Here is a 10,371-nt window from a genome sequence, read left to right as displayed (position 1 = left end):
CTTTTTGAGATGTGCTTCACTGTGTCAGACAGGTTCTGTTTAAGTGATTTCTTGATTCAACAGGTCTGGCAGTAATCAGGCCTGGGTGTGGCAAGTGAAATTTAACTCAGCTTTCCAAAAAATGTGGTTAATCACAGTTCATTCATAATTTAATTTAATAAATTAAATCATCATTTAAAAACTGAATTTTGTATTTACTTGGGTTATCTTTGTGTAATATTAAAATTTGTTTGATGATCTCAATAATTTAAGTGTGACAAATATGCAAAAAAAAAATCAGGGAGGGGGCAAATACTTTTTCATGGCACTGTATAGAAATTCTTAAACATAGTAACTAGTAATATTTTTATAGTGTTTAAGTCTGTGCTTTGTGCTGTGGAATGTAAGACCATTGCGTAAGAAGTAGGCTGTACCAGGTACCAGCTCAGAGGTTATCTGATAAAGGCAGGCTGTGGACATCAAGAGCATGTCATAAAGGGCCGGTGGTCCTGCCTTGCCTGGAACGAGGTCAGTTTAAGGTAATGTAAGTTTAAGCTGGATGATGGGGGTTGGATAGTTCAGCTTTAAGGTGAGGAGTTTTAAGAACAAAGGACTGGAAAGTCATTAGACAAAAAAAGCAGGAAAATATTGAACACACCTGTTGTAACGCCCTGTAATGAATTATATATGAGCTTGGCAAATAAAAGCCACCAATAAAGACTGATTGGGGAGACACCCAATTCCTGAAACTCTCCTATCAGCTGATGTTGTTGTGAGAAGTCTTCGTGTGTTTGGGAGTATTTTGTTCAGGGTCTCCTGCAGCTGAAACGGAAGAGGAAAAGATTTTTTTTACAATACTGTCCCAGCTTTATTGGAAATAAGGTTGTATATTTTTCCACTGCCCTCCTTTGTAACCCTATACACTCAATGTATTTTATTGTGGTAATAGAAAATTGAAGCACTGTGTTCAAATACATATGAAAATAAAATGTGAAACTTGAAACTTTCTATGAAGTGGAGGGTGAAACACACTCCTTATAAATGATTATACCTGCCCCCCCATGTTTTACACATATCTTCATTACTCAAGACTTTGACCATATCTGTAAACGCTTGAGTAGAAGCTCCTGCTCTGTGTAGATGAAAATACTTTCCCACTGTAAGGACACAGGTTTAATAGCTGGTGGTTACCAGGTGATAACTCACTTCCACCATACTGTACTGTACTTATCCTTAACTTCTCCAGCAAATGTGGGTGTCCCATCTGTCCTTTGGACCAAGAATGACCTCTGTCTCATCAAATTTTGTTATAATTGTTACCCAGTTGACCTTCAACATGCTGATCAAAATGAACATAAGGTCCTACCCCTCTACTGTTACATTGGCAACCCCTAAGGCCTTGCTTCTCTGGAAATGGCTGCAGTGAATGGTAGTAACTCCCTTTATCATCCTTGTGTGCCAAAGCACTCTGCCCTTTCTGTTATACCACAACCCAAATTCTTTGTTGATGTTACAGAATTCAGGCTGATTACTCTTCCATATCTGGTATGGAAATGTATTCTAGTGCTGTGGGCTCCACTGCGAGAGCTTGGTGCAGAACTTCTAGAACTTATTCGTGCTACACAATCATACCTGTGAAATACAACCTTTTTCATCTTCAGCCCTGTGTGGGTCTATTTGCACTTTCTCAGCATGCACTTTTGTGTCTGTGTTACTTTAGCCAACATGGGGGTGTGGTGGGTTTGACCTCTGCCTGCTGTTTAGTGGGTCTAGGGCTTGAGTGCCGCTTGGGGTGCCTTGTGGCAGACTGGCATCCCATCCAGGGAATGGGCCCTCCCCCTTCAGCCTTGTGCCCTGTGTTGCTAGGTAGGCACCAGCTCACTGTGACCCTGGCTGGGATAAGCAGTTGTCGACACTACAGTGAATAACATTGATTTTATACATTGTATTGCTCTTTTATTAAATGAAGGGGAGGTCTAGCACTATGAGGTACGAAATGAAACATTGTTTTGGTAGAAATTGTGACTGTCTTCCACTTTTGTGTAAGGTGACATAATTGGCTTTTTACCCTAAGCTACTTACAATGATTTAACTATTTACACTGCAGATATTTACTGTATTGGTTCAGGGTAAGTACCTTGATCAAGATTACAACAGCAGGAGTGGGAATTCAAACCTTCGAATAGAAGCACAATGGCTATAACTACTAAACTACCTGCTATCCTGGACAGTTTTATCGCAGGATATTTTGCACACAATTCAGTATACCCTGTTGAAGGCAACTTTACGAATGTTATACAAATGATGAGCAAGTAGACAGCCAGCTCTGCTGCCATGTAGCGTGCGTGTTCAGGTAAAGTGTCCTGGGGGCAGGGTTCAGAGTCGGATTAGTTAGCGACAGCTTATCCTCGTTGTTGCTCATCCAGCAAAAACTGCAGCAGCTGCATGTTGCAAAATCCAAATTTCTTACATCTTTATTTTATTGGGCTTAAAAAAAAAAAAAAGTCTTGGCCACACTACCATTCGACACCTTACAACAGAACAATTAGTTTTTCAATAGAAAACATACTTCCATATGTATACAATGTTCCTAAGAACTATGTCAAATACACAGTTTTAACACACAGCAAACAGCTTTTTTTCTTCCTCCACTCACACATACACACACAAATACAGAGTAAACACCCACAGCATGTGTCTCAGTCTGAGTCTAAGTATTCATCTTCATCATCATCACCTCCTTTATCACCAAATTCCCGGAGTACAGTTTGCCGGTACCTTCCCCATGACCTCTGGCCAAACGATTGGTCTTCAAACCCTGCAGTGGGACATGGGGAAAAGGTTAGGAGCATTAGAGAGGAGCTCTTCAGCAAAGATCATCTGGAACAGTAACACCATCTGCATTGATTCACTTATCTGTAAGACACTTTGACTAAACAGAAGAGCATCAGATGAATGTCAGTTCAAGACCAGTGTGTCTTCAAATACAAAATGTACAGACAAGTCCAAGACCATGTGCTATGATTATTTATGTAGCTAAAAGGGGTCAGGAAAAAAATTAGCTCTGAAGGAGATGGGTTTGAAACCCTTCTTGAATGCTTGGAGGGATTCAGGAGTTCTGAGGGAGAAAGCATGCATTCAGCCTCACCAAATCAAAATTGAGAACATAAAGGCTTTCAGATTTGGACCCACTAGGAAGACCATCATGCAGCCAGAGGTGGAGCAGCACAGCACTCTTGCTGGGCTGTAAAAATTGATTGGTACCTGGTTCCTGTAGGTAGAGCAGACTCACATTCCTTTTGACCATAATGGATGTGTCAACCAGCCAGTTCAGGCCAAGAGTCACTTGTACTGTCTATACTGTTCTGTTCAAAGAATTGGTGGTGGGGGGGGATTAAGGACCACAACTTTCACACAGCAACTGAGGAGTAGTCTGACAAGTGAGATTGTGGTAGTGATCACTGACAAAGACTCTCCACAATTCCCAACATGACGTGACATTGTGCACCGAGGTATAGTTTATGGAATGAGCTGGTTTGTAGTAAAAATGAACCAATATTAAGAGGTAAGAGGGTGAGCCATTGATCACTGTGCAAAAACAGATCCACTGCACATGTAAATATTATGGCACAACCTGAAAATTCAATTGATTATATCCAGGCCAACAGGAAATGTGGGCAAGACCCTCACCTATGTAGCGCTCCTCCGTATCACTGTAATCTTCACTATCCTCCTCATCCGGGTAGTCATTCCTCCAGTTTCCTTCTTCATTTTCATCATCTTCATCCTCATAGATCTCTTCCTCCTCAGGGTTCTCCTCTGGCACCTGGAAGCATAGAAAGTCGTGCCATCAGTCAAGCAGATGACACCAGGTGGAGCTTGCAACACATCCTGGATGTGGTGTCCTTTCAACATGACAAATCCATCACAGTGCACAAGGACAAGGAGAGACTTTCCAAAGCGTAGATATGCAAACACCAGCCCTCAACATGACGTCTATACACTAGATCCACAGAACAGCACAACAGATGCAGTGGCCTGAGCAAAGGTGATGTGATGTGGAAGATGTGTAGGGGTGCACAATGGATGAGCACACTGACCAGCTCTCCCTCCTGCTGGTACAGCTTCACAGACAAGATATCCTGGATCCAGCCAGGACTGGCCATCTCCTGGTAGTACAGGTCATAGACGTAGTCATCATCCTTCTCACGGTGGTCAGCACCAACACCGTCTCCCGATACAGTCAGCTTCTCCCGGATCATCTTCACAGAGTTGCAAAGGATCTCATCTGGGACAGAGGTCACCGGCTGAGACATAAGAAAATCTAGTAAACTATAAAAGTTTCAAAACTAATTCTGTAGTATTTTAATTGTGTAGTTAGAGGATAATCATTTTTGATTAAAAAATTCAAAAAGGCAAAAATACAACTTAACTCTATTAATATACACCTGAGGGTCCATTTTAAGAAGCTGTGTCATTGAATGATCCGAACACTAAAGTTACAGGATTTAAAATGAACAGGCAGCATTTTGTAGGGAAAGGATAGTTATTTGGATGATATCACATTCAGGTCACATTTTGCTGAAGGCTTAAATTAGGTCCAGTCAGACCTACCACATACATACACTACAGGACTGGAATCCAATGATCATGTAGATAAGCAGACATGATCCTGCAAGGACTCAGGTGTGTCCACTTTTCTCAGTTACACCTGCCAGGCACATTGTCAGGGTAAAGAACATTAAACACTGGGGTGGGCAGGACCTTCATCCTGGGTTTGTGTTAAATTCCTTTATTTCCCTTAGCAAACAGGTTATGCACTACAGGTCCAGTTTAAAAAGCTAATAATTGTACCGCCAGGTAAAAACTGCTCTGCCTTCAGACCTTCATTTTCATTCAAATGATACCTGAGTCCTCCTTGTCATATCTCTTGTTAAATTTTGTGACTTTTGTTTTAACATTGTATTTATGGGGTTGTATATTAAAACAATTTTTTTATAAACATCTACATAAATATTTACCTTATCGTTGAGTCTTGTTTTCTGTAAAGCACTGTGAAAAGCTGTCTGAAGCTCCCATACAAAATAAAGATTGTGTTTTACAGTTCTTTGTTACTATTTTCACCACGGAGACTTACGGACAATGCTACTGGTAACAATGACATTTACTAGCTGCAGGAGCTGATTCATGAAAAAGGACTATGTAACGCAATGGCCAAACACCATTGGGCTTATTGGTGGAGGAGTGGTGGGTCACTGTTCTGAGAACAATAGTGCAGTCACAGAACCTCAAAACCCCATCCCGAACCACTAATGTGGCAACAGGACTCTGTGAACAGACACCACATGAAAGAAGTTTGTCAAGCTTCTCTGTGAACAGTCCTGACCTGATAAGACGCCTTTTCGTCCTCCTCACGTACGATGTCAAACACCTGAAGGTCTCCGAGGAGCCAGATGTCTGCATCATTTGTTGGCACCGTTGGGGCTCCACTTTGGGGTGGCGCCACCTGCTCCTCATCGAACTTCTCTTGATTGCCAGCCTCAATACCAGCAAGGGGTGCAGAGTCCCTGGCAAATCCAGCTCGGTGACTGGAGAGGATGCGATAGCGCTCCTCCTGTCTGACACGCCACTTGGCACTGCGAAGGTCCCCAGCAATCCTCTGGGCACTGCCAGCGGCTGGGCACAGGGCGTGGACCACCCGGGGCCGAGACAGAGCTTCCTGGATATGCGCCTGGACTGGAGCATCCTGGTTCAAAGAGTTATTACTCAGAAACTGACCCTGTTGCTCATGACAGAGTGACATAATGGGCAGAGCTCAAAATGCCAATGTGAGCACATGTGGCGTTGAGACGCCAGTTCAGCAAGTGAGTCCTTTTGCCAGTTATGTTACTGGGACATGAGTTCAATACCGACTCGGCTTAGAAGCAGAGAAAAACGAACCGACAGAAAGCGAAGAAGGTGATACACTGAGGTATAACAGCAGGAGCTGCCCTGGTGATTAACACACACATTGACACAAGAACTAATAGTATAATATCCAGGCATGGACACAGGTAATTATTGTACAGATAACTGCATGAAATGTACTCTTAAAGTGTTAAGATTAATCCATTTTTTTTTAAATAAATTAAGAAACATGGTTTCAGGGTTCCAGCCGATCAAACTGAAGAGGAGATGAGGACAGACGTAAGAAACAGTACAAAGTCCCCTGAGGCCATAAGAAATCCTGGACAAGTCTTTAAGACCATCTTATTCACAGTAATAAATCTGCAGGAACCTAGGTAACAGAACAACAACATATTATTTCTATTAGCCATTATTAACACTAAGTCTGAGAACATACAGGTCTGCAGAAAGAGGCAAGAAGATATGTGTTATTGCTACAGGTACAGACAGGTGTTACTGCTGCTGCTGGTGCTCCTGTCGTTATGAAGGAAAGTTAAATAAAATACAAAACCTAAAAATGCGGTCAAACACATCAGTCTGATCAGTTTTGCACGAATGTGACAAAACAAGAGACCAACCTCAACAGCTGTGCATTTATTGATTTATTGACTGCATACCTAATTACTTGTAGTATTCGTTTTTCTTTTAAAAAACAACAACAACTATTGCGACAAGTAAAGAGACTTGATAACTCAGGCTATTAAAAACGAGTTTACCATGAGACGCCCGTTTACCATACAAGCAAGGCCCCTCCGCTTCCGTGTCTACAGTCACGCAACACCGAGGCTCCGTCTGCGGCCTGTACCTGGGACGGCACTGTGGTCACCAGCTTGAAGACCGAGTTTTCTATTTCCCCGTCGCCGGGCTCCGACGTAGGCACCCCCGCCGACTGCGCCGAGGACTCGGGCCGAATACGCTTACAAGCCAGCAAAAGGGCATCGGCAGCGTCCGTTCCGCGCTTCCGTTTCACTCGAAGGATTGTGGAGTTCGGATTCATTTCGTCTCTGTGGCGCGCATAGCATGCAAGACTATCCGAGGGCTGTCGGCAGAGGGAGCCGTTTCTCACGAATCATGGGCATGCGCATTGGGAGAGGTTCAATAAGTTTGCCTTTAGGGGCGGAGTATCAAGTTGTTGGGGCGGAATATTTTCGTTAGTACTTTTCCTGGGAACCGGTTCAGCGACTGTCTACTCATTAAATGATGGTAATTAGCGGAAGCGGCTATGGAAAAAGTGTTGTGAGGAGTCTCGGTCAGTGCTACCAGATGCAGAACGTTAATCACGTGGTTATGGCACGATATAACTGTAACTTGAACTGTTTCTTTTTAGGATCTTTACGGTAAAATAGGACAAATTTGTCTGTTTAGAAACCAATCCCAGTTCTAAAATGATTGTTTAAACAGAGAACACTGCACTTATACACTTACGTTATCTGGGATAGCTTTTTTTTCCGGTGCGCTCTAAAACTGGCACCTGCTGCAACAGCATATATAACAAGTTCCTATGTTACATGCCCAATATTATATTCAGTATTTCCAATCTAATAAGCCTAACCTAGAACTTCACGGAGCTTTTAACACCTGCGCTTAATTAGTAATAAGATTCTTAAAAAGTAGCACCAAAAAATCCTGCCGATTTTCTCAGTGGACTGTTGTCACTCTCTTCTCTTGCTGTTTTTGAAAAGCACGTAGTAAACCATAACTCACGAATAACTCGGAGCGAAACGATTATGTGAGATGAAGCAATGTCATTGTGCTTCCTTGTTTCAGTTCCATTCCATTATTACATCTGAAGTGCTCTGGTCTGTGGGGTTTGGAACATCCACCCTGCTATGCTGATGTTGCTGCTTCTCTCTTCTGCCGCAGTGGCAACCTTTAACGTCATGTGTGGCAGAGACTTCATCACCATCGTGGTGATTGAGGACCTCTTCATGTACCATAGCGTTAAGCTGGAGGAACTACATGTTGGGAACGGGACGTGCCAAGTACGACGGGAGACTGTTGCTGGGGTGTCCTACATGGTTCGGACCCCAAAAAAGAAATACATCTGCTGCAGTGGAAAACTGCTCGAGGTGAGTTCTGCACCTAGAACTCTGTTACCTCCTGGTCCAGTGACAAGCAGAGGAGCAGCACCCTCATTTGGTGAGGACCACAGTAAACCAAAGTTGCTCCCTCAGCCTTGAGCATGGTCAGCTTTCAGGGGCACTACCAGCAGTTTCTGTTCCACAAGTATGTTTCCATTCCTCTTTTGCTGTTGAAGTCAGAAAAGCAAATGTTTCTCCAGCCCTGAAACCAAATGTGTGCCACGTGAACCTGGTGCATCACACTGGTTGTCCTGCTGGGAATGTTCCATGCTGCTTTCAGAGGGTGAAAATGGATTCTTTATGGTCGCTGCTCACGTTCTTTCTCATGGAACTCTTTAGCTCTGGTTCTTGTTTAGACACACATACTTTTTAATTCTTGATCTTAATTATGCTTAACTTTCTCTTGCTCACTGCATTAGCTGAATTCTTATTACAGGTGAACCTTATTTATCTGTCAAAATCAGTTATTACTGAACCTGTTTAAGTTGTAAGAACGGTCATATATAATAAATATATGAATGCTAAACAATTTGCAGATATTACAACATTGATACAGGGGCTTTCACAACAGCAATGGAGCACAATGGACCTTTGTGTGACTGAAAGAATGAGTTGTCCACGGTGGCGTCTGAGTGTGTCGGCATGATTTGGGTCACTTCTCTTATCAGTAAACCGCTAAATCGCTTCCCGGAGGTCAGCCAAGAAGGAAACTGAGCAAAGAGGACTGCTGGATGCAAAAACCAGCATCTACTGTCTTCCATGTTGATGTTACAGCGCCTTGCACACACTTCATTTACAGTGCAGTCCACTCCCTCTTTAGTGAAACACACAGACTGACCCCCCTAAGGCATGCACTGGTAATAGCTTGCCTGCTGCTATTGGACAGTGAGTTGCTACAGTTATGGACATTTAAATGTTTTATACCAAGTGCAGTGAGCCTTTGCATTTAGAGTTAAAATCTAGCCTTGGTTAAAACACTTGTTGTATGATTATCAAGGTACTTACCCTGAACTGATATGACGTGACGTGTTTCTCTTTCTCTTACAGAAGAACCTCACTCACATTACGTACTCCCAGACTCTGCAGTCACACCCCAATGACAGTGTCCTTCGCCACCCTGCCGTTACAGTAGAGTACAAGTGTGCTTACCTCTCCATCTGCCGTGTCACTCTGCCTTTTCCCATCGTTCCCTTCTCAAGGTGAGGCTAGTCAGACTTGTGTAAGGATTAATGTGTGAACATGAGCAACTCCTACCGCCACTTTCAATACATTATCAAGTGTGAGTTTTCTTTGCTCAGAGAGACGGTGATCCAAGTGGATGCCATGGTCGTGTTCAGCTTGTTCACGGACAGCAGATATACACAGGTGTTCAACAGCTCCATCTTGGAAAGAAAGCTTTTGTGAAGCTGCGAGTAACCGAACCACAGGACTTCTTCCACCTGCGAGTCACTGAGTGTTGGGCCTCGCTGTCACCCAGCCCCAGCGATGCCAATGACTCTGCCAGGATGGGTGAGCTGCTTGGGCTTCTCTGTGGTTTCCATGATAACTTAAAAGATTAAAGAGGTTGGTGTGTGCTGCTGGGGGCTACAGCGTAAGGGCTTATTGTTTCAGATGTGTGAAGGATGAAACAGTGCAGGGGGCGTGGTGGCGCAGTGGGTTGGACCACAGTCCTGCTCTCCGGTGGGTCTGGGGTTCGAGTCCCGCTTGGGGTGCCTTGCGGCGGACTGGCGTCCCGTCCTGGGTGTGTCCCCTCCCCCTCTGGCCTTACGCCCTGTGTTACCGGGTTGGCTCCGGTTCCCCATGACCCCGTATGGGACGAGCGGTTCTGAAAATGTGTGTGTGTGTGTGTGTGTGTGTGTGTGTGTGTGTGTGTGTGTGTGTGTGTGTGTGAGAGAAACAGTGCAGTTCTTTACTGGGACCTCTGGGTTGGACAGTATGAACAAGGGCAGTCCTGTGGCCCGGTTCAGGTTCAATATGTTCCACTTTCAAACTGCAGTGCGCAAGTTGCAGCTGCACTGTATCATGTGGCTGCATTCTCTGGACAGCACAGTGTCCTGCCTCCAGGTGAGTGGGTGTGGCTTCAGCTTCCCACGAATGGCCACACACATCTTTGAAACCCTCCAAGCACAGGTGTGCAAACCCATAACCAAGTGGGAGGCTGTGGTAGAAGAGACCACACAGGGACTGCTTTCTTATGAGCCTATCAGACTGAAAGAACCAGACAGGGCTGGATGCAGTAAGTAACTATAGTTACTGTCCTGCTGAAGGTGTTAACACTTAAACAGTTGAAACTGTTCAGTTTTACAACCTCTGCTGTACATGTAAACATCAGAATTGACCTTGTGCAGATCTAAATGGATCTGTT

General features: G+C 44.0%; 2 protein-coding genes across 2 annotated transcripts; one reads left to right on the top strand and one right to left on the bottom strand.

The window, feature by feature from the left end:
• Positions 1-271: 271 nt before the first annotated feature.
• slc7a6os (solute carrier family 7 member 6 opposite strand) lies at positions 272-6,961 on the bottom strand. The gene is made up of 6 exons (XM_018757994.2): positions 6,731-6,961; positions 5,366-5,725; positions 4,080-4,286; positions 3,670-3,805; positions 2,717-2,797; positions 272-801 (listed from the first exon to the last, which is right to left on the bottom strand). The coding sequence occupies exons 1-6, from the start codon at positions 6,920-6,922 to the stop codon at positions 737-739; spliced, it is 1,041 nt and encodes a 346-aa protein (XP_018613510.2). The 5' UTR covers positions 6,923-6,961; the 3' UTR covers positions 272-736.
• A 35-nt stretch (positions 6,962-6,996) lies between these two features.
• On the top strand, positions 6,997-9,584 carry LOC108937844 (uncharacterized). The gene is given in 5 exon segments (XM_074559715.1): positions 6,997-7,018; positions 7,789-7,994; positions 9,054-9,205; positions 9,305-9,384; positions 9,387-9,584. Coding segments are annotated over 5 exon segments (639 nt in total). The 3' UTR covers positions 9,566-9,584.
• Positions 9,585-10,371: the final 787 nt, after the last annotated feature.

The sequence above is a fragment of the Scleropages formosus genome, chromosome 1 (assembly GCF_900964775.1).
Source record: "Scleropages formosus chromosome 1, fSclFor1.1, whole genome shotgun sequence".
Lineage (NCBI taxonomy): Eukaryota > Metazoa > Chordata > Actinopteri > Osteoglossiformes > Osteoglossidae > Scleropages > Scleropages formosus.
The sequence above is the reverse complement of the archived record's forward strand: the minus strand, read 5'-3'. Positions and strand labels throughout refer to the sequence as shown.

What these genes read in the sequence shown, in the direction of transcription:
- slc7a6os (XM_018757994.2), bottom strand. Translation starts at nt 6,922, where the DNA reads ATGAATCCGAACTCCACAATCCTTCGAGTGAAACGGAAGCGCGGAACG. An exon ending in TGACCACAGTGCCGTCCCAG is followed by an intron (nt 5,726 to 6,730) that starts GTACAGGCCGCA and finishes TCTTTGAACCAG; the next exon opens with GATGCTCCAGTCCAGGCGCA. An exon ending in ACCAGCAGGAGGGAGAGCTG is followed by an intron (nt 3,806 to 4,079) that starts GTCAGTGTGCTC and finishes CTATGCTTCCAG; the next exon opens with GTGCCAGAGGAGAACCCTGA.